The sequence below is a fragment of the Sceloporus occidentalis genome, unplaced genomic scaffold, assembly GCF_023333645.1.
Source record: "Sceloporus occidentalis isolate IW3139 unplaced genomic scaffold, rSceOcc1.0.p SCAF_3, whole genome shotgun sequence".
NCBI lineage: Eukaryota > Metazoa > Chordata > Lepidosauria > Squamata > Phrynosomatidae > Sceloporus > Sceloporus occidentalis.
In genome coordinates this window covers 213,827,233-213,854,594 of record NW_028316983.1, presented here as the reverse complement: position 1 = coordinate 213,854,594, position 27,362 = coordinate 213,827,233, and the positions used below count along the sequence as shown (strand labels likewise).

The following is a 27,362-nucleotide window of genomic DNA, read 5'->3' as shown; positions in this document are numbered from 1 at the left end:
AGACACATTGAGTGAAGGAGTTTGTTCAGCTGTGAGGAAGATGACATTTAGCTTAGTCGGTTTTAATATGTAGTTTTTAATCTTACATTGTTTAATCTTGTTTTAAGGGGGGTATTATGTATATATTTATGTATTTTAACCTGTTGTACGCCACTTTGATTGCCTGGCAAAAAGTGGGATAGAAATAAAAAAATTATTTATTTTATTTATTTATTTCCAGCCCCCTCCCACCAGTGAGTAAGTCTGCAACTATCAGAAGCAGGACCGCTTTACAATTCTTTGTTATAGCCTCACGTGCTGGTTGGAGAAGGCTGGAAACATGCTTTTCCTTGTTCCCCAAATAAAAGATGAACAGATCACCTTTGCTCAATGCGGCTGCTGGCTGTTAAGATGGGCTTGTGGGGGACTAAGATAAAATGATAATCAATGTAAGATATTGATGAGTCTTTATATACAGTATTCTATTCTGGTTCTGTAAATCACTGTAAATTGGGGAAAAGATGTGATGTAAATGATAATAAATTGTATTACTCCCCTGGAAAAAACTTTCAGACTCAAGTTCCATTCAGTGGAAATTACTCTGAATTAAGTGTTTAAATGGCAGCTTGAATATTTAGGGGGCACTTTCCAACTTTCAGAATCAACATTTGGAAGCAGAAACTACAAAAGACAATTAGTGCATTAATCAGAGAAAATATTTATTTACAGGAATGTAAAAATTATGTTACAACATTTGGAACAAAACCATCATGAACAATTGCACAAGAACACATGAGGCAAGATATTTCTTGTATGGATGCAGATCAACTTTACATCCTCCAAAACAAACAAACAAACAAACGCCATGGCTTTGAAAGGACTGTAGAAATGTATCCAGGTAATCTTTTTCATAGTTGAAGGGTCCATCTCTCCTATCTTTCAAATAAACATTTTGTAGACAAAAAGCTACACTGCTATAATGCAAGGATCTAGAAAGGTTAAAGATGCCTTGATCAGACTGTAAATAGAGTTTACAATAAAACTAGTCTCTGGATCCATTTCTCTTACATGCATGTAAGGGATGTGGGCACAGTGTTTGCAGCAGAGTAAAGGCTGGATCCTACTCAGACATCATACTCAGAATAAAACCCACACACAATGTTTTTTTATCATCATTGCTTGCACTGGTATCAGCCTGCATTAGTGCCAATGTTGTCATAATGGAATAGAATGGTATTCATGCAGGGGCACCATAATTCAGGATAAAACATTTTGCACACAGAGAGGCCAATTTCAGTCACTGGCGTAAAAAATAGTTTATAGGACTAGGAAAGGCCTGCTATCAGTTAGGGCACACAGTACTGCACTAGATGGTTTAACTCACTATAGGGCAGCTTCATGTATTGGCTAAGATTTTGTAACTGGAGAGAGCATGTAAAGTTCTGCCTAGGTTGAACTACTCCGCCCCCTCTCCAAAAAATCCTGTCTTTTCCATACTGTACTTCCCCTCCATGGTGTTTACTTGCGGTCAGTGGGATGTGAATGTGGGTGAGGAAGCATCTAGCCATGTGCCTATAGCTGTATGCAGAGTGACAATGTGATCCTCCTCTGGTAGGTCCCAGAGGATATATTGCCATTGTACTTCTAGCTACAGGTACATAGCTGGATGCTCTTCCGCTACTCCCTGCTCACACTCTCCATCAACCAGTAATTGTAAGTACAAAGTATACTTAACTAAGTAGTTAATGTAGTTGGTTGTTGAACAAGGGAAAATGAGAATTAGTTTCCAGGCAAGGAACAAAGTCTTGCTTATTACCTTTAAAACTGTGTATGGCTTGGTCCAGGATTACCGGCAGGATTGCCTCCTCCCATAAAATCTTGCCTGCACACACAGGTCCTCGGGGGACATTTACTCTGGTCAGTTAGGACTAGATTGGCAACTGTCAGCCAGAGGACCTCTTCTTCAGTTGCCCCAGACTGTGGAACAACCTGCCGGAAGAGATCTGAGAGCTGAATATGCTGTCCAAATTTAAAACAGCATTAAAGACAGTCTTTTCTGGCAGGCCTATCCAGGTTAATTTTTAAACTGTAATTTTTAAATGATGAATTGTAAATGTGGATTGTTTTAATATTTATGTGTCTTGTTTGTTCTTTTAAACTGACGTGTGTTTTTAACTGGTGTTGTGTATTTGTTGGTCTGCTGTTATTCCCCACCTCGATACATGGGGAGAAGTGTGCAAGAAATAATACTAATACTAATACTACTAATAATAGACATCCACAATGACAAAAAAGACATCCACAGGTCAAAGTTGGATTTACAGCTATGTATGTTATTAATAAGATGCCAGCCCTAGTTTGTGTATTTAGATTATCAGAAGCAATTTTCTAATTTGGTGATATTCAGAGTTCATTTTAAGTTACTGCAGTGAAAGTTATTCTCTTCTCCCACATCTTTCTATTAATGCAAACTGTATGAAAACATGCGCAAGTTGCTCTTTTTCAAACAGGTGAGTGTCAGAGATGCTCTGTGCTGTAGCATTAGAGTCTTTCAAGTCCTGCAAAATGTTTGTGCAAACTTGTGAGATGACAGTTATGAACTTACAGCAAGTAAGTTCTGGCACAGAAATCTGGGGGGAAAAACAAAACAAAACACACACACACACACACAACCTAGAATTGTATAAATGAAGTTAGGGAAATTACTCCTAAACAGCATTTCCATGAATACTAATGTCTTTAAAAAGCCCCTTCAAGATGTTTTAATGTGGAGGGCACACATCCAGGGAATGCATACCAAGTGTAGGGCAGCAGCCTTTCCCTAATTCTATATGTATTCCATTGCATGTATACAATATATCAGTGTATGCCACAATGCACACAAAGAGGGCAGCAAAACCTGGCCCTATGAGGTAACCATTTGTAGTATGCTTCCTGGTCATCAGAAAATGGTTTAAATCTTGTAATAGCTTAAAAGCATACTTTTACACAAAAATCCTTACACATGCCAACTGTTTAAAAACATTCTATTTCTAGTCGTCTGGCACCTCTTTTCAGCTATGAAGCATAACTGAACCAGTCTGGTGCTAAGGCAATGAAAACAGAACGGGTCTGTGCAATTTTATTTTCAGAACTGTCAAGTCCTTGGCTCTTCCTCTGATAATGAGGCAAATATAGCTGCAGAATGTGGGTGGATCCAGACATTCCTGTGAACAAATGAGGCAACATTTACCAGTTTTATTTTGTGGGAGGAAAAAAGTTTATTCAGAGGAACTATGAAATGAATTAATTTGCAGTCATGGGAAGAATTCTAATTTCAAGCATCAGTTGGAGAGAACTTTGATACCTTAAGGGATTAGAAATAAGTGTGGAGAAACACCGTGCATAATTTAAAGTCCTCTTTGTATCTTTTTGGGATGGCATGGATACAATCAGGCAATTTTAACACCAGGCAAACTGGTACAGAGATACATGATCAAAATAAGTCCAAACTGTAGTATTCACCCATAAAACTGAAGAGACCCAATAATAGAAATCCAGAAAAATATGGATTGTGAAGTAGATATGGAGTCAACTATGTCAGTTTTTTGATATGGCAGCATTCCTGGAAAAAGTAACAGAATTTTTATCTATGCTATCCAGAATGGGATTATCTGATGCTAAGAATAAGGAAATGTATAGTATAATAAACTCTGAGGATGAAATTTAGAGTATTGAAATTATCTGAAGTTTCCCCATGGTGCACAGAACTAGTGTATGAAAATTACATCCATTATGGTATAATGATAGCTTGAAGAAAGCCCAGCCATGAATATTATTCACCCACCATTAAGGTCCCATTTAATGAATGTACTTGCTTTAAACAAGGAATATAAATAAATACAAATGATTAAAATACTGCTAACATACTGAATAATAAAACTTTGATGATCTCATTATGCTGTAAACGTTTAAGTGCAATATCACCTGACTTTAAATATGATGAACCATAAAACATGCTAATCATAAAAATAGCTTTTACAAATATACATTTGTATACAGTGTCTCCCTCATTTTAAATATGTCCTTCCTATTATCATACAAGTAATTGGCCTTCTGACATTAAAATTAAAAAAATAATACCAATAATTAGCCAGGAAAAAACACATTTACAATCTAAACCATAAAAATCTGACAATTGTACAGCTTTAGAACATATAAGAAATGGAATTTCTAAGTTTTGAATGGCAACATCCATTTCAAGGAGTAATTTCAGTTCTTCATAAAAACTGTGTTAAAGGTCTTCTTAGCTGGCAAGAAACTGCAGGTCACATTTCCATACAGGGAAGTCAGTGAATTATCTTTCTCAGTTTCCAAGGTGGCTGGATGTGACTCCCAATTCATTTTATTTGTAGAAACTATAAAATAAAATGCATATTTTAGTTTGAAAGCATTTTAAAGAGGAGATAGTGAGAGGAAAAAAATGGACTGAAGTAAATATAACTAATAAATTCTACAACTTGATCTCCCTGCTGTCTTCTGCTTCTCTTAAAAAAACAGAAATGTTACATTTTTGGATAACAAAAGACAGTATTCTTGATGATGGTGAAGAAGGTATATAGGTGTTGTAAGACCAAAACCAGTGTCATTCTACTCTGTATCTTTCAGCTCCAGTTCTCATTAGTCCTCATTCGAAGTAGACCTTCGGCCACTTTAGTTTGGAAAGATGTCTGGTAGGTGGAGTGGATTTTTGGCAGTCCATACAATAATAAAATTCACAAGGAGCAGCTAAAATATGGCATGGAAAGGAGCAACTTGGAATCCAATAAAAGTTTTATTATTCCCTGAAGACCAGGCCCTCATCTCACCTCCATGAGTCTGATTAACGCAAGGCTTTCACTAGCTTTGTTTCACTTCTTTGAGCTAAAATTCTGTAGAATTTCTCATTAGGTATATTTGCTGGTGGGCCTCACCCTGCCATTGCTCACACCATGGGCTGCCACTGGCTGTGTGGAAGCTATGACTTTTAAAACACACATGGGCCTGTTACAGACTGCCAAAATAAAGCTGCTTCGGGTCTCTTTGGAGGTATGCTATTTAAATGATGCATGCATCCTAAGAATCCGGAAGCTGCACCAAAGCTGCACTCCAGTGCTTAGGAATGGAGTGTGGCTTTGGCGCAACCTCCGGACTCTTAGGACCCATGCATCATCTAAATAGCATACCTCCAAAGAGACCCGAAGCAGCTTTATTTTGGCAGTCTGTAACAGGCCAGAGACTAATTTATGGAGAAAATATTTTTTTTCTATGATAATACATAACCCTAATTCATTTAAAGAATTTATATAAATTATACCCTAAATCAGACCAGTGTGGTGTATTGGTTTGCCTGCTGGACTAGAACACTGGGAGACCATGGTGTGAATCCCCACTTGGCCACAGAGACTGACCATGGGCAACAAGAACAACAACATGCACTAAACCAAATTGAATTCTAGACAGCAATGTGGCTTTCATTTGATGTCCCTATAAATAAGGGGTGAGCAAAATGCATCTTTCTGGATGTTGTTGGACTGCAAGCCCTAGCATTTTTCACCATTGGTTCTGCTGGATAGGGTTGACAGGAGCCTATAACTGACAAAATCTGACAGGCTATGCTTTGCCCACTTCTATTTTAAAGAAAAACATCATCTGACAGGGAAGGACACACACTGGTTTAAAGAACCTGGATAATGACTAAAACACAGGCACTGCACTTATACATTCGATGAAACAAACTCTAGAAATCACAGGACCAGGGGGATCCCTTAAGCCATGCAGTCCAACAGTGTGCTCACTGCAGGAATTCAACATTAGATAATATGCAGAAAACCTTAGCTTGAAGACGTCTAGCAAGAAACCCATCACTCTCCATTATTGATTTCCTCTTGTGCTCAAGAGCATTTAAAATTCAGCTGAAGTCTATTACCCTGTAACTTAAGCTCATTAAATTTAAAAGAAAGTATGATTAGTAGCTATAATTTTGGAGAAATATTGCTATTATGGACTATTTACTTGTTTATTCCAATCCCAAACCATTTTCTTCTATATTTTGGGAAGGACTAACCTGGAAAGAGAAGCAGGCAATGGCCACACTGTCTAAGGGGTTATGGAAGTTGTACTTTAAGTAGATGTTTTATTAAATATGATATATCTATCTAATTTCTTCTATATTTTAGCAAGATAATATGTTTAGGGTTATTTGAAGTAAAAATATACTCATTAGTAATTTTGGGAAAATTAGACCTGTATAGAGCCAGTGTGGCACTATGATCTGAATGTTGGATTATGACTCTGAGAACCAGGGTTCCATTCCCTGCTTGGCCATGAAACCCACTGGGTGACTTTGGGCAAGTCACATGCTCTCAGCATCATGGGAAGGCAATGGCAAGCCTCCTTTCAACAAATCTTTGCAAGAAAATCCAAGTAAAACTTCCAAGATACAAGCTGTAGGAATTATTTGAGAAGAAAGTATATTAACTGGAAGGAGCTGAATGTCAAAGAGGTCTTAGGGGAACTGAGAAAAAAAGAGAAGAGGTGGGAAGAAAAGGAACAGAAAAGCAATAATAGCAATCAGGGAGTAGAGAACATAAGCTGTTTCAAAGTAGGGCACTTGGGTAAAGAGTAAAAAGAATAAATTTTCTGCTTTATGTTTGCACAAGACAACTGACAATGAGATTGTGATGGAGTCGAAAATTACTGGCAGGAAAGATCAAACAAGGATCACTAACACACTGGAAATGAGCAGTAAAAAAGTTGGACCTGTTTTCAAGAGCATGCATTAAGTGGTTTTCCTTGGTTTTCTTCTCATTAATACTGACTTCCTTGCACATGATAATGCATCTCTCTCTCTTCAGTTTTGTTCTTAGTAGTGCTTTTCTTTTTTATAAATTGCAAAATGGAAAGGATGGCTTAAGAGATGCATTATGGGGAAAATGTTCAGATGTGTGGACGCATATATTTAACTCCTTTTCTGACTCCTTGTTTCAGGTCACAAACTCTTCTACAATGTTTCTTTCCTCCATTTCTCTTGTATTTTGAATTTGGCAGTAAAGAAACATGCAGTTTTCAGTAATGGAAAGATGTTTTTTAAAAAAGATGAGCAGCTGCTCAGTACTGATAATGAAAAGCTCATTATATTCTCCAACTTCAGCAAGTCAGCAGCTACTCTGTACGGAAGATTTCATAATTTCCTAAGTATATTCAACATCAGATTAAAAATGCAATACAATTTGGAGATTGTATCAAGTATGGTAGTTTACCATTTAGGGAAGAGCTCCAGATTCAACTGACTACCAAGCAATATAACAAGATATCCTAAATTCAAGTTCAGATTTTTTTGAATGTAAAAGTTATTTATTTATTTATGCTCATCACCTATGTGCTTTCTTGGTAAAAGAAGACAAAACAATCTGTATAAAAATTAAGCCCTTGGGTCTAGACTATCTGAAAGACTTATTAACCAATTAACAAGATGTAGCATACACTTTCATTGGCTGGGTCTATTTTGTCAGATGCATTATGGTTTTGTTACATTATTTCATACAAATAACACCATTCTGCCTTCATTATATATAAAAGTACAGTAGGCCCTTGATATCTATCCACTGGGGGTTGGTTCCAGGACACCCCCCCCCCCCAGATATCAAAATCCATGGATATTCAAGTCCTATTATGGTCAGTGGGGTAGTAAATAGTATCCCTTATATAAGATGACAAAATAAAGGTTTGCTTTTTTGAATGTACAGTGTGCCCTTGCCTTATGCAGGGGATCCATTCCAGACCTCCCCACGTAAGGCAGAGCCCACGTATTCATTTGACTAGGTTGTGTCCCTGTGGCACATGGCCCATTCGCTATATTAGGGTCCACCATCCGTGTAACCTCAAATTCGTGTATGGCGCAGGTGCGCTGTAAATATTTTTTAAATACTTTCAAACTGTGGATGCTTGAATCTCTGGGTATGGAGGACTGAATGTAATGGGCTACAGTAAATATGACTCCTTTTAATACAGTGCTTTCAAGCTCTAAAAGAATTCTGTAAATGCACGTGAAGTGATTCTTATGGCCAAAGTTATTTCAAAAGTCTAGCATTTTATTTCAAATACAGGTAGATGCCTTTGGAGGTTCACAGTGAGAACAGGAAGGCGAGTGATGCTTAGGTATTATGGCTGATCGGTATCGAGAGTTTATTCATTTAATTAGAGTATTTATACCCCATTCTTCAACTGAATAGTCTCCCAGAGAGGCTTAAAAATCATTAATCTGACAGTTCCCTGATCTTAGGCTTACAATCAAAATAAGTCATGACACACAGGGAATATGATCCTGTGCAATGAGAAAGGTAGAATATTAATAAAATAAAAGGGGATGGTAGAAGGGGATTATGCTTATCAGATGCTGGCTGCTTTTCTGCTTCCTCAGCAGCCAGAGCAATACCAATTGGGAAATGAAAGGAGAGGCTCTCACCAGCCATTGGGGCCCAGGCATGATGGAGCTCAGAGTAATGGTAGTTGAAATATGGAGGAAGTCATTCTCATCAGCTCCTGATGCATAGGCATGATGGAGCTATGTCTTCCTCGCTGATCTTTCTCAGAGGACAGAGCAATGGCAGCTGGAATATGGAGGGAGTGTCTCTCACCAGCCACTAATGCTTAGGTATGCTGGAGCTGTGCCCAGTTGCTCTTCAACTCCCTCAGAGGCCAGAGAGGTGCAGGCTTTTGCACAAATGCAGAGACACTGAGGCCTGCTCTGGAATATTTTATGATGAAATGCTGGTTTACACATGTTGGGTTCTTAGTTTGTAGATTTATATTTGCAGATGATGATATGCAGCCTAATTTGCCCATCCTGGATGTTTCTGAAAAAAATCAAGTGCAAAGTCCCCATACTGTTTCTAATAGAATGGTAGAGAGTGAAGGAAATCCTCCCAGCTGGTTCTGCATATTTGAAAATCAGCACACATAGGATTTGTGTATATAAGAAATCCCATTAAAGCAGTAAGAGGGATACAGTTAAATCCAGCACAATGGCTCAAACATCTGCTCCTGGAGTAATTGATAGCCAAAGTGAACATGCCAAAGGCAAGGGCTTTGCAGTAGTAGTTCATTTATACAAAATAAGAACATAAACTTGCTGAGTATCATGCTACACATCTTGAGCATCAGGATGGGCTGTAATTCTACATGGCATGATGTTCTTTTATCCTCCCCCTTTTGTGGTTCATTAAGTACAAGACAGCTTCAAAAAGTACAGCATATCAGCTGTATCAGGTGTGCACATGTGGGGAGAAGAAAATCACCACCTTTTAGAGAGAAAAGAAGCATTTCTGCCATCTGTTGCCACCACCTGCTTGCTTCTTGCTGCCAGTGGCTGCCTCTCTTTTTGCAAACTTCTCCCTGTCTGCTACACCTTCACTGTCTGCAGAACCAGAGCCTAGGTACTGTCTGGCCTGGAGCAGTGAGGTTACCTTCAAAGTGCGTGGAGTGAGGAAAAGGGTCAGATTTCATGTTTGGGTGTGGGGGGAGGAGGTTGCTTTTTATTTACACATTGTAGGTATTTTTTTTTTAAAAAAAAAATCTGCCCTGCCAGCAAAGAATAAAATGTGCTATTTAGAGAGCATAGGAGAGGAAGCAGCCTAGAGAGCAGCCATTATAACAATAATTTGTATGGTGACATAAGGAGTGGGAAAGTAGTATTGTTGTGAAGGGAGAAGGGAGATCCACATGGTATTGACTTCACCCAAACTGTCCTAACTCAGACAGTCTGGATTGCTTTGGCAACAGGTCCCCTGGGCTGAAAATGCCCATGCTTAGTGCCAGGTTGGTGAATGGAAGAACCAGCTTGATCCAGGATATGATCCTAGATAAGCATGCTGATCCGGGCTTGTATTAGAGAGTCTTGAAATGGGGTGGATGGCAATTTGTCTACTAAGGTTCTCTGTAAAGCAGCAGGCAAGACCATGGGGAGGGGAGCAGGGAGGAGTTGTATTCGTCTATCATGATTCCATCTCCCTCGGTTGGTATCCCATCCAACAGTTTACTGAGCCTGAGTGTGTATATTTGAAAGTAGGTGGCTGGGACAGAATAGGGATGTCAAATTTGCAACTTGGGCATAGTGCTGGACTCAGATTTGAGCCTGGATGTTCAGCTTTTGTTAGTAGCCAGGAGTGCATTTGCTCCCTTATAACTGATGTGACAACAGCACCTGTTCCTGGAGATGTCAGATCTGGCTATGAGGACACGTGCTTTGATTATATCCCATTTGGATTGCTGTAACACAACCTATGTGGGGATGCTTTTGGAAACTATTCAGAGACTTCAGTGGGTCCAAAATTCTGTGATCAAGCTACTGAATGGGGCTGGTTATAGAGTATATAATGCCCTTGTTGAAACAGCTCCACTGACTACCAGTCCATTTTGGAACAGAATTCCAGTTTCAAGTCCTTGAGTCCAGACTATCTAAAAGACTATCTCTCTATGTGAGTCTACCTGAATTTTAAGATTCCCGTGGGAGGGCTTTCTCTTTGAGTCCTACCACTATCATGGGCACATTAAGTGAGGATGTTGGGGATAGACTTTCTCAGAGGGTGCTCCCAAGTTGTGGAACTCTTTCAGGAGTTGAACCTCTCCCTGCTGTCTTTTCAACAGCAAGCAAGGACCTTTTCATTCAGGCCTTTGCTTGTTAACTTGTTGTATAGATAATTGGGTATATTGTGTCTACATCTTTTCATTATGTTTTAACTATGTGTTTTTTAAAAAATATTTTAAATGTTTTTAAACTGAATTGTTTTACTATTTTTAAACTTTTGTATTAATAGTTTATTACCCTGTATTTTTTTTTAAAAAAATCTTGTAAACCATCTTGAATCTTGTGCTGTGAGAAAAGCAGGATATAAATAAATAAATCAAATAAAATGTGCCTCTGTGAATACATTAAGTAAACAACCTTGGGAGGGCCTTGGGAGGGGAAAAGGGATGAGCAGAGCTCCAGAAAAACATACAGTCTTTCCATAGGTCTGTTTTTCTAAAGAGCAGCTGGTGTCTCCCATTTCTTTGGGATATCAAATTTGCTCTGGGTTTTATTCTGAAAGTTAAAGGAAATATATATGGTGTGAAAGTTCCATAGTGCTAAATCTATTTGGCGAATAGGGCCAGCTCTGGACGGTTACTTATTGGAAGATTGGATAGCTATTTTAAAGTTCCTTCTGGAGTCTTCCTCCTATCTGGGTCTGTGATCAACAGTATTTGAGAGAGTGAATGTATGCCAGTATCAGTTTTCTTATCTTGTGTAGGAGAAAAGAAATGCATGAAGAGCTATTTTGCACTACCAGTAGTTCCCTGAGCAGTGCAATGCAGTGCAATCCAAATGGCATACATTCACTCATGTATCTACTCAGATACATACAGCTGTCATAAAGTTCATAAAAGAATTTCAGATAGTAGGTTGGGAAAAAGCTGCTCCCTGGAAAATTAGACAATATTTGGACGGAATGGGTCTGGTTCAGTATTATTTGTTCTACTTTACATCTGAAAAGATTCTCAGAGAAGCTTACAAATATAAGACAGCTCCTGTCACAAAATGAAGTGTGGGGGGAAGGGACAGGCAAATATAGGCAATTGTTCTTAGTTCTCATAACAACCAGTTGGAAAGGAGACAGCTGAAGGACAGGAGAAGCCACATGTGAGTGGCTTCTCGGCAGAGCTGTTGGAGAAGCCTTGGTTTCCTTCCCCCTATATCTCACTGGTACTGTTTGCTATCAGAAGACATGTGACGGTCGAAGGAGCCTGATGGAGTTTGCTTCTTTGCAGCACTGATGGTGGTTCTGCATCCTTATAAGGCAAGCCTGTATTATCAATACCGTGTCCTACTCACTACAGTGTAAGTTTACAGTGGTCCATTTATTATGAGTATTTTGTGTGATGCAGTCCCTACATAATTTAGTATAGAAAGAACCTCTCCTATGTGAATGCAGTTTCTTCAGTGAAACTGAGATGGCAGAGCTGCTGAATGAGGATGTACATTATTGTCTTAGAGATGGAGAGATGAAAGAAGAAAAGAGGCACAGAACAGGTAAAATGTTAGTTGTTACTGAAACAATTTGTTACTTAACTGAGTCCTAGGCTTTCTTATATATAAATATTTTAATATCATGACTATTTAAAATCTGTTACAAAGAAAAAAATACTCTCAGAAATGAGCTGTGCAACACATTTAATCAGTTCCTCCCTAATATGAGCTTTCATTTCACTTTTCCTATCAATACCTTTTTACAAATCTTAAAAACTGAAAGGCATGAGTCTAAAAATTTGACCCTTAATGAATGCAGTAGATAAACATATCCCCACTACATTCCTAGTATTGGAAAGGATTTTCAGGCAAAACAATTACTTCTTGGAAATGCTGTTGTCATGTGCACCAATTTATGGCGACCGTAAGGCAAGGCTATCACAGTTTTTCTTGGCATGATTTTTTCAGAGGGGCTTTTCCCAGTTCCTCCCTCTGAGGCTGAAAGTGTGTGACTTGCCCAAGGTCACCCAGTGGGTTTCCATGACTGAGTGGAGATTCAGACCCTGGTCTCCAGAGTCATAGTCCAATGCACAAAACACTATACCATGCTGGCTCTAGGAACAGCTACATTTTAAATATAGTGCTACTACATTTTATCCTTAAAACACTGGGTTTCTTTTCACTCAGAAAATAGCTTGTATTCGGCATTGTGCTAGTGGAAAAGGCATAAGAGGTAAAGTTGTTCAAGTAACTCTTGGGCAGCCATTTTAGGAACAAATGTCAACTAGTCTGAAGAAATGACAATAAGTTTTGGAAGGGTTTGCAAAAGAGCTAGTTCAAAAAAAACTAAACAAACCACAAACACTTGGGCAACAACTGCTTCAACAGCTTGTGTGTACAGAATAGATTTGATGCCTATGGAAAGATGAGAATAGAACTCCTGTAAGTGATAGAAACTCTGCACTTGCAGACTGGGTACAAATCCAATAAGACTGATCCTTTTCAGTCATTCAGTGATCACCACAAAGATTTGTCTGTGACTTTCATGGGTAACTGAAGTGTCTGTATTATTTATTTCACCTCTTTCTTCATTTGGGTATTTTTCTCTGCTTAATGAAAAGTACCCACGTAGTGCCATGTAATTAATCAGATGTCACTTTTATTGTTCACAGAGGGTAGCAATTATTTGCTATGATTCAAATCTATTGATAAGCACAAAGCATTTCAAGAAAACAAAGGAAAGCCATGACAGATAGTACTGCAATCCCAAGTACTAAATCAATAAAGTATTGGACACTGTATCTTTGTTATGACATGAATAGTGCTCATTTCACACAATAACAGCTAGCTATTACCTACACTGCAGCATTTGCCTGAAATAACTGCTATGCAAGGCTTGCTTGGAACAGCAGGGATAAAATGCCTGGTATCTAGAAACTCAACACCATCATCATTTTACACGACATTGACTTCTAAACTCTGTTCATACACATCTTTCCCAGTCAAGGAAGCAAACACTTCAATTCCCAGACAGGAATCATCCAGTTTGTTTTACTTTATTTCATTGTTTGTACTAGGGCAGGACAGAAATTGATCAAATGCACTGAATAATAATAATAACAAAACAATAATTCTATTCCACTTAATTACTCAGAATCCAAGCGGATTACAACAATAAAACAAGATACAGTTTTTCTTTAAAAAAAACAACCCTATTCCCCCCAGTATAAAAACATAGTAATACTAAAAGGAGATTAAACCAGAAGGACATTAAAACAATAGTATAAAATAACAGTTAAACTAGGTAGATTTGTAGGAAGTTTACAGCGGGGTCCAGATAGGATGGAAATGAGGATGGAGAAAAGAGGAGAAAAAGTGGAGGGGGAGAGGCAGGTAAATGGAGGTGATCTAGTCTGGAAAGGCCTGTCGGAAGAGATCTGTCTTAATAGCCTTCTTAAAGGTTTCCAAGGTGGTAATCTGACGGATCTCATCCGGCAGATTGTTCCAGAGTATAAGAGCGGCTGCTGAAAAGGATCGCTGGGTCACTGCAGAAAGTCTAGTCCTCTTCGGTTGAAGCAGAATCTTCCCAGTAGAACGAAGAGAGGATGACATGGGGGAAGGCGCCCCCACAAGAAGTCAGGACCCAAGCCATGTAGGGCTTTAAAGGTTAAAACCAAAACTTTGTATCTTGCCCAGAAACTAACACACAGCCAGTGAAGGGATTTTAAAACTGGTGTAATGTGGGCAAATCCACATGTGTCAGTAACTAGCCTGGCTGCCATATTCTGTACCAATTGAAGTTTCCAAACTTGACACAGAGATAGCACCATGTAGAGCGCATTACAAAAGTCAAGTCAAGAGGTTACCAGTGCATGTACTACTGTTTCAAGGTCTTCCTGCTCCTGGATGGAGCGCAGTTGGCATATCAGCCGAAGCTGAAAGCAAGTGCTCCTGATCTGGTCCCAAGATATTATATACTGAACCTTATCTGCTGAGATCCTTATCACAGGTCTATCTAGCACAGTATTATCTGTGTTGTCTGGGAATGTCTCTCCAGGCTTTCAGATATGAATTTTTCCTAGCCCTACCCACAGATGCCATTTTGTTTTCCAAATTTTGTCCAAGGAGAGTTTGTCTAGTAGAGTTAGTTATGTATGTAGGGCTATGTCTGCCCTGGGGAAGAACCAAACAATCCTGAAGAAGAAAGTGGTATTATTTAGAAAAGATATCTTTTTCTGCCACAGATTTTCAATAAAACTTCTAATGTTAAGTAGTCTAATAGCAACTGCAGGAAATTGTTCCCAAATAATAAAAAGGGGAAGAACCAATCCATTTGTAAGGAGGACAATCTTGCTGCTATATTCCTCTTTTCCTAAGGGGGGAAAATGTCAGATGAAATCCCTGTAGAAGAAGGGGAATGTAAATCATCAAAATTAATAATGGCCAGAATCCTGTATGGAAGTTTCACCTTTGTGTGTGAGTTTACCCATGCAGGAATTAGAACAGGGCAGTTTCATAGTGTCTCCATCCAGTAGAGGGCTTTCTGTCACATTACTACATAGCAGAGCTCACAAAGTAACCATTGTGCAACAAGACCAATGCATAATGATCCTGATGCACATTGGGTACCTATGTACCTCAGGCAATCTTACACATCTTCACAATTTCCTAACAGAGCTTCTTAGTGCTTCTGCTACTTAACTAAGTATACATAAAGTTACATTAAGTCAAATGTGATGTAGCAGCCCAGTGAAAGATAATGAGATATTTAATGAAGAGTCTTTTTTGTACTTTATACTTACAGTACAAGCAAGGGGATCCCCTTGTCTTATGGCAATACTTCACAGGCTAATGGACAATGTTCCCCTTTTATTTTATAAAGAGGAAACAAAAGGGAGGTCTTTTCAGGTTTTGTGCTCCCCCTTTCCAATACAACAACATAGATCATCCCTTACAAATTTTAAGAAGAGTCTCACAGAAGCAAAACTGTCATTCTTTCAGCTAGGATATTTGCATCCCTTTGTATTCTGTGACAATGGGACATCTTATAGTTGATACTAGATTCATGTTAGAACAAATACAGCACAGAGAGAAGCAAATGGTATTTTATCATCAAGAGGGGCTTCAGGACAAAGAAAGAGAGAGGCAGGTTGCAGTCCTTTGCACACTTTCTTGAGAGTTAGCCTCAAGGAACACAGGGAGACAGATGAGTAAATGTGTGTGAGAGCAGACTCTAAATTGATTTCATCCCATTCCCTTCAGCAAAGACTAAATTGGTCTACACTCCAGCTGGGCTGTGAATAAGACTAAAATGCTGTTATTCTAAGCATATTAGCTAAAAGTGAGTTCTACTGTGATCTGACAGAGTTATTTTCAAGTAAATGTGATTGCGAATCTGACACAGGCTGGCTTTCTGTTGAAGGCCTGTTCAATGGGTAGGAGGATCAGCTATCCTTTTTGGCCCTGCTGCCTAGGTATCCCTCAGCAGTGGTGACCAGTGGCTTCCATGACAGTGTGGTGGGAAATATGCTGCCTGCACTTTAAAGCCCCTCTCCAAGGGGCAGAACTATCCACAAAACAGCACCTTGAATAGCTCCATCCTAAATGAAGTCTATGACCCTGACAGGGGAGCCACCAGCCACCACTGTTCCTGATCCTGTTCAAGCAATATTCTGCTAAGAAAGTTTTGATAAGAAAGTGAAAATCTCAGTTTGAACTTAAGAATGAGGCAATTTTGACCCTACTCACTTTTCATTGGTGAATGCTGCCATCGGCCCCTTTTCCTCCCACCCCCATCCTAGCAATCTGTTAAGCGGCATTCAGGACATTAACAAATCAGACCAAAGGTCTATCTACCCCAGCATTCTGTTAACACAGTGGCCAAAGAACTACCCATGGGAAGCCCATTAGGCTGTTATAGGAGCACCTGTGCTTTCCTCTTTGTGCTCCCTAGCAAATGATACAACTGAAGAAGACTACATAGTCAAAACGGCTCTGTAACTCTGGAGGTAGCCATCTGTTACCTGTGCCATCCTGTTACCTTGCTTTCCACACATTGGAAGTATTATATTTTTTGCCTCACATTGACTGCCATGGATTAACTTTTTTGAGAACAGGACTTATTTCCATCTCATTACTCCATGTAATTTATAGTACAAATCCTGCGAGGTGACCATTTGAGGACATATAACCAACAACTTCACTGTTTTCCACCAGTATGGTGAATAGACATTGTATTGTTCACTGATACTTGTTGAGCCGTGTATGTGTGTATGTAATAGCATAACAAAATATTTTTGCAGTATCATATTGGTGTTAGGTTCCACTGTAACAATCCCCCACAGGTATTTCTCTGCAGTGTAATTCCTCTGTAGCACTTTGGCATGTTTGAATATGGTGATAATACTGTGGATATTCATCTTCTCCTGCAGCAGTGAAAAAACTACTCTAATTATTCATGCTCATATGTGAGGATGCAATCATGAAGGTTTTACATCCCTAGACATGACAGCATGTGATTCTCATGACCAAGCAGAAAAGCTTTTCTGTGGGCCCATTCAGACTACCTTTTAATTCGGAGGAGAAATCGATTCTTCCACGTGAAGTTCATATTGGGCCCGATTCTGTGACGATCCAGTTTGAGGCATGCACAAGTAAATGCCCCTTAGCGCGGGGTATTGAGATTTGGGGTAAAATCCGTCTTTTTTATAAAAAACCTGGGTTCCGTGAAATATGAACTTGCCCTCGATCATGATTGGGGCAAAATCAGGGAGGGATTAAGGTCAGAGGGCGGGCAAAGGGCAGAGCATTCCCTCCCCTTATCGGAGAAGGAGGAGGAGGACGGAGCCTCGGGATTGAAAAAACGGTAATGAGAGGAGGCAAAAAAGGGTAATCAGGGTGAGAGGAGATCAAGGGTGAGAGGCTGCAAAAAAGGGGAATCGGGGTGACAGGAGACTCAAGGGTGACAGGCTGCAAAATAGGGGAATCGGGGTGACAGGAGACTCAAGGGTAACAGGCTGCAAAAAAGGGAAATTGGGGTGACAGGAGACTCAAGGGTAACAGGTTGCAAAAAAGGGAAATTGGGGTGAGAGGAGACTCAAGGGTGACAGGCTGCAAAAAAGGGGAATCGGAGGGACAGTTGTTTTTGCTTCAGGGAGGGTCAGAAGGGAGGAGGAGGAGGAGGAGGAGGATTGCCAAGGGAAATCCAAATGCGGAGCCAGGAGGAAGGAGCCTCTTTCTCTTTTTATTTTTTATTTTTGACAGTCTATGCGCATGATTTTTTGGGTGACATAGAATGTGTGTGTGCTTGCTTGTGCTACTTTCATTTCCTCTTGTTCCTGGAACTTAAGAACCTTTATTATTATTATTAGTGTTATATGCGGATGCTCCAGTCAGAATGCCTGCACTGCATTTCCCTTTTATTCCCAGTTGATTCCATGGGTCTACTTTAGTTGGAACTGACAGGTCACTCTCTCTCAGACTCAGTGGAAGGCAATGGCAAACCTCCTCTGAAGAGAATGTAAGCAGGAGGAAAAGGGTCAGTTCTGTTCAGGTCAGAGACAGGGCATGAACGGAGTTCGCACCAGGCACCTCCCCCCCCCCCTTTTTTTTTATATTTTTAAATTATTTTAGACAAAAAATGTGCATGATTTTTGCTTGAGGCATATATATAGATGGATAGAAGGTGGCTAGCTGCCTGTCTACTTTCCCTTTCATTTGCTCACTTCCAGCAAAGGGGAAATGTTGCAAAGGACAAGACTTTTTTCCTTTGCGAATGAATACTACAATTTGAATGTTACAAAGTTGCTCTTGTCAATTTGGCCGATTGGCAAATTGATACATGCTTTTGCTACTGTCTCTAAGGAATTCAGGGGTAGCCTTGAATTGCTTTTGAAAGCAAAAAAGCATGCATGGCAATCGCATCCTTTTCTGGCATTTCCGAGGTGAGGAATTTATTATTATTATTATTATTATTATTATTATTATTATTATTACATGTGTAAGAGGCATTCTGGGGTGGCAAGGAGTGGGGAATACAGGATGCATTAGCTTGCATTTTGGGGTTGAACATGGGGCCAAGGGCAGATCATAACCTGAATTGACCCAAATGCCCACAACACACGCACGTGCGCGCACACACACACACACACACACACACACACACACGAGGTTCTTAAATTTGACAAAATGTGCACATTTTGTGCCTGGCTCTTAAAAAAAAAAAGGAGGGGGAAGCACACTGCCAATGCCCCAATGAGTGCTGCAAACGTCACCTATGACAATTGCTTGATTGACAGCAGGCGCCTTCATGTTAAACCCGGATTTCCCCAAGAGGGCATTCGGGTTAAAATGCCCCTGATTTGTAGTGAGCACTTGCTTACGGAGAGATTCGGGAAGGCCCCCCTCCCCCCGAATCTGCCCAGTTCCTTCCAGGGCAAAACTGCCAGTGGGAATAGGGCCTTACTGTGGTGGGAATGGGAGTACCTGATATGTAAACTCAAGTCGATTGACTTGGGGTCAAGTCAGACTCAAGTTTTTTCAATGACTCAGCATGGCCTCCACTGCAGTACTTTGGAACATTTGAATACTGAGGAAAATTGGCAAATGTCTTGCTGCTCCCAATGTGGTTTTCTGACTGATAGGAATCCCTTTTTCCTGCCTGGGAATGTATAATTGTGAATAGTTTTCCCATTTCTAGTGACTACTGTCTGCTTGTGCTCTGATTCAGACAGGTGTTTTGTAAGTTACACTGAGGGTTTTTTTAATGTTTGCTATCAACACTAACACAGCAGAACTCTTGAACAATGTGAGTGTTCAACCTGATTTTTCACAAAGACTCAACTCATTTCAAGTCACGCAAGAGCTTAATTGTGTATCCTGAGATAATAATCATGTAGAATTGGGCACATTTGATTTTACACTGTTTATTCCCCATTTCTTTTGGACTGAATCTCCCAGAATTTGCTAGCTAGCATGCTGGCTGAGGAATTATACATATTGCAGTCTAAAAACTAACATTTCCTAGTTCTATGTCCATGGTAGCTACTTCTCCTGCTGAATATATTTTTGGTGATTATGTGGCATGTATTCATGTAGAGCTTTACTATATAGGAAGTAATCCTTATTTCCCTTGGATTCCTATTACTGTACATGGAGGATCCCTCCACACATATTATCTATGTTTGACTGTCTCTCTGTCTCTTGTACAAGGATTTAATCTACATAGATTATGTACAGCTTGTTCACATGGCCAATGAGTGTGCAGGTTTGGCTAGACAGTGTGTCCTTTGAGTCCTCCATTCATTGAAAAACAAAAAAAATTAGGGCTATCAGGTCAGTCCTCTTTTTTTCTTTAGCTTTGGGTAACCTTCCCATAATAATTCAGTTTTACAAGCTTACTATTTCTTCCATTTCCAGAAATTACCTCAGTTGAAATCTGTTATGTTTATTATCAGGTGCAGAACAGATGAACACAAACACACTAATCTGCAAAGTGATGCTCAAAGGGTGATGCATTCAAAGATGGCTGGATAAAGGCAATGGCCAAAGGTTGGTTAATTGTCATTTAGGGACTCTGAAACACTGTACCAATGGAGCAGGCAGTTCCAAAATAAAATATGGAATAGGGAGCTCAAGAACCTTGAACCCTGCCTTACCCTAAGACAATAAGATAGATTGAGAGAAACAGAAACACTTGGGAACACCAAAGAAAACCTAAGAAAATTAGCTAAATATTGGGGAACTAGTCCAAGATTCCTTGAAGACTTAACACAGCATGCTTCGCCCTTGCCCTGGCTACAGATTAACCTCTGTGCTTAGTTTATGAATCGTGGCAGTCACATCACTTTCTCTCACTGTAAGATAGGGTTTCTTGGGAAGATTAAAGGCCCTGATATTTTGCATCTAAAGAAGGAGGGCCTTCAAATGTCCTATTTCTTAGGTAGCAACAGTGAAAAGGAAGCGGCTTGAAAGCAGCAACTGATGCTATATGGGGAGAGAGATAAGCTCTATCTATCAGACAGGATGGCAACACAAATGTGAAATGAAAAGTACAACAGCCATCATTTTGGAACTTCTCAGTAACAGACCCTTAAACAGAACTTCAGTCTTTAAACAGTATAATTTTTACTGTTCTCCTATGTTCACTGTAAACCTGTATGCCACATATTGTTTTTGATTCCTTACCAGCTCATTACTTCCATCCTCATCAAAATCCTCCTCTATGCCATCAGTCATCTCTTCTCCATCTCCATCCAGGCCTCCTTCAATAGGCTCTTCTGTAGAGTTGTCAGCATTCTCTGATATACACTCCTCTTGAATTAACTCTGCACTGTCTTCTATTTGTTTCCTTTGGGCTTCTATGATAAAAAAACCAAACAAACCAGAATGTTGCTCAATTAAAAATCCTTTTTTACTCCTTGAATTAGAACTGTGGTAGATAACTGCAAACCTTATTTTATTTCTTATTAACCAGGACGAGGGTCACAATCTAAAGACTTCCTTTTGGCATGTTGAAAGTCTTGCATTCAGTACTCAGGTAAGATGTTTGACGTCTTTTCCAATGTTGCCCTTCCCTCCCAAATGTTATACTGATTTCTTAAGAACTGGAGCAAATGTCACACTATCCCTATGTGTCATTTAAGTAATTCAGAGTGCATCACAGGGGTTAGATCCTGGAAAACAGAACATAGAAAGGGGAGAAATAGATCTTCCCTCTCTGGTATCACCAGAACTAAAGTACTGGCTCTTCTACCTGGAAAGCTACCATAATGGGGGCAGGGAGAGGATCATCAGTATCTTCCCCCCCCCCAGGACCTCAAAAGTATAAGCCTGTTCCTCCAATGGCCTTGCATCCCCATAAGTTGAACAAAAAGCAACCAATTTGGGCATTCCTTTGTTCTGGCTCTGTTTAGTTGTAGAACAAAGCAACACAGTCGGTGTGTATGGCAAGTGGTTGACATTTTAGAATATTTTTTAAACAATTGTTCAAGTGACAATACCACAGCAGGCAACAAAATAAGATCCTGCAGGACTAATACGTCCGACTCTCGTACAAGAGGGTTAATATACATTTGGATTGCACTCAATGAAACAAAGCAGAATGCACAATACATTAAAAATTTCCTTTGTAATAACAGAATTTAATACTGCTTCACTCTGTTTCATTTGTGGCCAGAAGATATGGTTGATATACCCTTGAAAAGTCCAAGTACAAGTGTACAATCCCATTTTTTCAAATTTCTGGTACTCTGTGATAAGAAAAAAGTAAGTTTCACTATGATATGAAGTAACCTGGAAATAACTGATTTTTAAATGGCAACATTTCTGAACAAGAAATCTAAATGGACTGCAGCAGGGGGTGCTAACATAAAACACTGCAAACACACAGGCAACAGTGCAAGTATTCATTGTGTTTTATGTTCATTACTAAGGCCTATTTCACTGATTTTATGGAAGCTATAAAAGAACAGGAAAGTATGTGTTTATACTCCAAGGTCATATTCTGCTAATTAATTGTTTGCTTTCAAATTGGCAACAAATGGCATAAGAAGATGCAACCAATTCATAAAGTACATTCTTGAGCCCACCATAAACATTTCTTAGCTACTTAAAGACAGGGACTTCAAGGCACAGGAATAAAAGGACAAGAAATAAACTATCTGTCTAGACACATTTTAATAATTCAAAGTTGAGATGAATATGAATTCTATATCTCAGGGGTTCTTGCATTGAAACTAAGGCAGTACTAAATTAACAAGGATAATTTCTCAGTCATTTCACTCACCTTAAAACTGACTGTTTTGTTTCAGCTATATTTCAAGGCTGAAATGAATTGATTGGGGGTGGAGGAATAGAAGAATTAGAGGAGTCATCAATTGCCTCTCCCACTGCTTTGAGATGCTGGTTGAACTTTTCAGAATACTAAATGGCTGCCAGCATTAAAATGGCTGCCCCCTTCGCCAAGCACTGGCAGGGACTGGCACTGCTGTAGTGGACACCAGTTGAATATCTATTGGAAAGCATACACACTTTTACATAGTGGATGACTTCCCTGAATCTAGCAGTTGGTTTTCTTCAAGTAATGTCAACTTAAATGAATTTCAAAGATTCAAAGGAAGGAAAATGGGGCATGTAATGGGCCAGATCAAGGGAAGATTTGATCCCTGGCTATTTGTTCCCTTGGCAACTGGTGGCTTCCATGTGAGTGGAATTGTGATTCTGTTCTGTGCTTTATTTTGACCTTTCAACAGATCCAGAAACCTGGGAGATTACTACACACAGTTTTTAAACCGCAGTTAAAGCCAGGAAAAAGAAGCCTTTAGCTATGTCGCCAAAGCATGGTTCGGGCGTTCCTTGTCATTCCTTGACAGGGGGAACTTGTCAATGAGTTCACAGAAAAGTGGGGTTAAGGGGGCATGTGGAAGAAAGCATGATGGAAGAAGTAGATCCAGTCATGTGACTGAAAGGATGTGAGAATAGAATAGAATCTTCATTACGGTCATAGACCAGCAGAAGATGTGTGATATTGAAGACTTTCCCACTTGCCTGCATCGCTGGTAAATCGCCCTCCAAAAGTGGGTAAAAGGGAAAAAAGCCTCATTAATCATCATGAAAACAGAGCTCCTTGTAGCGTTCTTCAATCATTGCAAGGAAAGCAGGGAAGCAGGGAGATTACTTTTTTTACTCTCTGAACGCAAAGTGTGCGTTAAGAAGAATCTCTTCTTCCCTTGCAACGTCCCTTGCTACAAGAGCTCCGTTTCAATGATGATTAATGAGTGCTCCCAGCATTCAGACAGAGAGGCTTATTTTCCCTTTAAGTAACTTTTGGTGGATGATTTACCAGCAATGCAAGAAAGTGGAAAAATCTTCAATGGCTGCTCTGAAACCACTATGTTTCCATTTAAATTAACTGATGTGATTGCAGTGAGATTGGAGCTCATGTGGTGATGTTTCTTGGTAACTCCTGAAAAGTTCAGACTAAAAACTTGGTGGAGAACAGCCTCCTTACTGACATAGAAGACACCACTGGCCACCGGCCACCAGCCAGGTGCACAGCCAAAACAGAAGCCGTCCACTTGCCAATCCTGGAACTGGCAAAGAGACCTCCTCCCCAGGCCCTTGGTGCCCCTGTGCACCCAGAACACTCAAGATTTAAGAGGGCTGCATCCCTGCAGAGGAACATCATGAAGCCAGAATCTGATGAGGATGCTGGACCTCCTTCTGCTCTGTGAGCAATGGTCTGACACAGTACACGGCAGGTTTCCATGTCTGTTGTAGTTGTAAAGAATGTGCTTTGAGACGGCTTTGTATCTGTCTAGGATTCAGTGCACATCAACAGCTTCTCTACGATCTGATTTGTATTTGAATGAGTTTCATCAAATGTGAAAATTAGACACTCATCTCAGTTCTTACTGAGGCTCTTTTGCATAGTAATTGCTTTTATGTTGACTTGTCCTTAATAGAGATTTTCCATCCCAGCCTTACTGATGAGAATGCTTTATTTTGCAGCTTCATGACTTTGCTATTATTAAAACATGTCTAATCTGTGTTAACATTATGGTATAAGAAGATACACAGAATGACATATACTATTTATCAAAGTTCCCAGAAATTACACCAAGTATGGGGGTCTAGCCTGACGTTTTTAGTGTGAATTTTGGGAAGTTAATTTTCTGCAGAAGTCAGCTTAATATCTGAAATTGTAAGTGGTCTAAGAGGCTGGTGAAGAATGTGGTTCTTTTATGTCCTTCCCATCATTATGTTCACACAGTTTGGCAAGAGCTTAGTGAGCTTAAACTATTGTCCTCGTTTAGAAAAAAGTTATAGTGACAATGGAGAAGGAGGCTATTGATTATTCTTCAAGAAGAAGAACCTATCTTTTTGTTTGTTCTTGTAAAGCAAGAGTGGGCAAATTGTGGCCACTATTTGAAGCCCCAAAGCCCATCTAAACATCCATCAAGACCCCAGGCCCTCCCCTTTTAAAAACACCTTTGGCCATAATAGCTGTGGCTCTCCAGGGTTAATGGAGAATGCTCCCCATTACCTGTGACCCAATCCTTTTGACTGGTGATTTCAGGGATTGATTCTTGAGGCTTGTCCACATGAGGGAAAAATCCCAACCCCTCCTCTCCCAAAAAATCTGGTGCCATCAGGATATGCAACATATGTTGTTTTTCCCAAATCTGGTGCCATCAGTGATGCACAGCCCTCTCAGTAGCATACTTGGAGTAAAAAACACTTTAAATTGATTTAAAAAAACAACTCTGTTGTTTCTTGTGTGTAAGCATTAGATCTGACCTGGATTTTGTGTGTGTGTGTGTGTGTGTGTGTGTGTGTGTGTGTGTGGTGGGCAGGGAGGACAGATCACTGCATGGCAGGTGCCCCTATTTTCCTCTGTCAGTTCCCAGAGCCAGGACAGATTGCTTCTTGGCAAACAGAGGAACCACCATTTGCCAATGTCCAGCTCAGTTCCCTGTCCAGAACAATGGTTACAAAGGCTTTTACTTCCTTGGTGCAGCTACTAATAGTGCTCTCTAAAGTGAGAATAAGGCACTGAATGCCTTACAAGCCAGAAAAAAACCCATCCATAAACATTGTTCTGGGCAGGAAACTGGCCCCGACAGATTTCTGCTTGTGCATGTCCTGGCTCTGGGAGATGAAGGAGGAAAATGAGGGTACTTACCAAGTAGGAATATATCATGATTCTGGGAGATGATGGAGGAAAGGCAGTGGTGGGCCACAGCAACATCTTTAGGGACATTGTAAACAACTACTGCCCAGAAAACAAGTGTGGGGTCGCTTCGAGGCAGGTGCAGGGCAAAACAGATGGGGAGTCCATTCAGCCTCCACCACCGCCAAGTGTAGACAAGTCCTTGGTAGACAAAGAAGAGATTGAAATGAGTCTCTTTTGACCTAAATTCAATTGTAGTCCCAGCTAGAGTAGACCTACTGAATAAACTACTGAATGGTAAGTCAACAGTTATCCACCCTCCAGTCCATCAATTCAATGGATCTACAGTACTCAGGACTAGCAATTCAAGTTAGGCTACTGATTCAAGGGAGCTAATTCATTACTAGCATGGTATACACTGTAGCCTAAAACATTTAAACCCAGTCTTAAATCACATATCAGCTGGTATAAAGGTTTACAAAAGTGAACTCTTTTAAGCCTCCTTCTAGTCCTGCTTTTCAGAGCCCAGTATCTTCAGAATTTATCCCCCTGTTCCAAAACTGACAAGATGATTGATAACTTTGCAATGGATTAATTCACCGTTTAATAAGCTGACAAGAGCTGTAGATCATTTTCACCTACCTGCTTCAGCCTTCTGCTGCTTTTCAATCTTCTCTAGTCTCCCTAGCAAAGAGTCAATTTTTGTTTTGATTTGAGTTAATTCCTTCTTGATTGTTTGCAACTCATCTGACTTCACTGAGTGGGAAAAGAATAACAACAAAAACAAAAAAGGTGTTCCAATCATGAAAAGAATCATAACTTTAATGCAAAGCACAATCTCTCTATTAGTTAAAAGGTATAACAGCATAGGTTTTTAGAACTATATATTATTTCTTACTCTTGAAAGACCAGTACATCCCCCTCTTCATGTTTTGTTTTCATCTTTGCAGATATAAGATATCCTTTCTCTGCAATGTGCACAGTAGATATATTTTGATTATTTTTTCACAAGTGAATATAAAAATGGCAAACTTGATGTCAGTTAGAACAGAGAAGAATGTTGCAACTTTGGATATTAGAATCTGTCACAGCTAGGCTCATGCCAAATATTTGTCTATTTCAATTTTGGGTTTCCAGGGAAAGGGCTGAAACTATTCCTGTCATGCCTATGATTCAGATTTTCATTCCCCAGATACCTGTACCAACTGTGGTGGCTTGCAGTTTGCTTCTGAAATCACTTCCAGATCCTGATTTACAAAGCCCTAAATAGCTTGGGGGCAGGATATCTGAACAACAGCTTCCTCCCAGAGAAACTTGCTTGGGACTTGAGATCCTTAATGGAAGCTATGTTGTGTGTCCTGCCAACCTGAGTGGACAGGCTGGTGAGTATGAATGAAAGGGTTTTCCCTGTTGTTGCATCTTGTGTTGTGAAACTGCCTTCCAAGGGGAGTTTGGCAGGCTTGTTCCCTTTTTAACTTTTAGTGAGCAGCTCAGACTGCATTGTTTTGTATGGACCTTAAAACCAGGATTGGTCTCTGGTGGTGTTTTAATTGCACGTGTCTTTTAAAACTTCTGCAAAGGCAATTGTCTTGATTTATTTTTAAATAAAGTTTTTGTCTGTTGTCTTAGCAGGGGGAGCTGCTATAAACAAACATTGTAATAAATAAATAGATACTAAATGAGTATTTTTGTTCTTGAAAACAGTAAAAATGATAAGTAATTGAAAATATCTGTAGTGAATGGAAAGACATCAAGACACAATACAGCCAATACAATTTAGTTTTGCGATGACATTGCTGAAGGAAAACAAAGCCGTTCTTAGTGACATGAGAGAATCTAGCCAAATGGAAACTAGGGCTGCATCCGCACTGCAGAAATAATCCAGTTTGATTCTGCTTTAAGTGCCATGGCTCAATGTTGTGGAATTCTGGGATATGTAGTCTGTTTTGGCACCAGAGCTCTCTGACAGAGGCCTGTTACAGACTGCCAAAATAAAGCTGCTTCGGATCTCGTTGGAGGTATGCTATTTAAATGATAGATAGGTCCTAAGAGTCTGGAGGTCGCACCAAAGCCACACTCCATTCCTAAGAACTGGAGTGCAGCTTTGGTGCAGCCTCCGGATTCTTAGGATGCATGCATCATTTAAACAGCATGCCTCCAAAGAGACCCGAAGCAGCTTTATTTTTG

The 27,362-nt window shown here is 39.8% G+C and overlaps 1 protein-coding gene across 5 annotated transcripts in view; it reads right to left on the bottom strand.

The window, feature by feature from the left end:
- Window positions 1–685: 685 nt before the first annotated feature.
- The window catches only part of RALYL (RALY RNA binding protein like), a 346,824-nt gene continuing 320,147 nt past the window's right edge, over window positions 686–27,362 (bottom strand). For all 5 annotated transcript variants that reach the window (XM_089517541.1, XM_089517542.1, XM_089517543.1 and 2 more), the window contains 3 exons: window positions 25,818–25,931; window positions 20,690–20,862; window positions 686–4,376 (listed from right to left, as the gene is read on the bottom strand). In XM_089517541.1, the coding sequence (XP_089373667.1) occupies window positions 4,359–4,376; window positions 20,690–20,862; window positions 25,818–25,931 (305 nt within the window). In that variant the 3' untranslated portion in view covers window positions 686–4,358. The remainder of the gene's footprint in view (window positions 4,377–20,689; window positions 20,863–25,817; window positions 25,932–27,362) is intronic.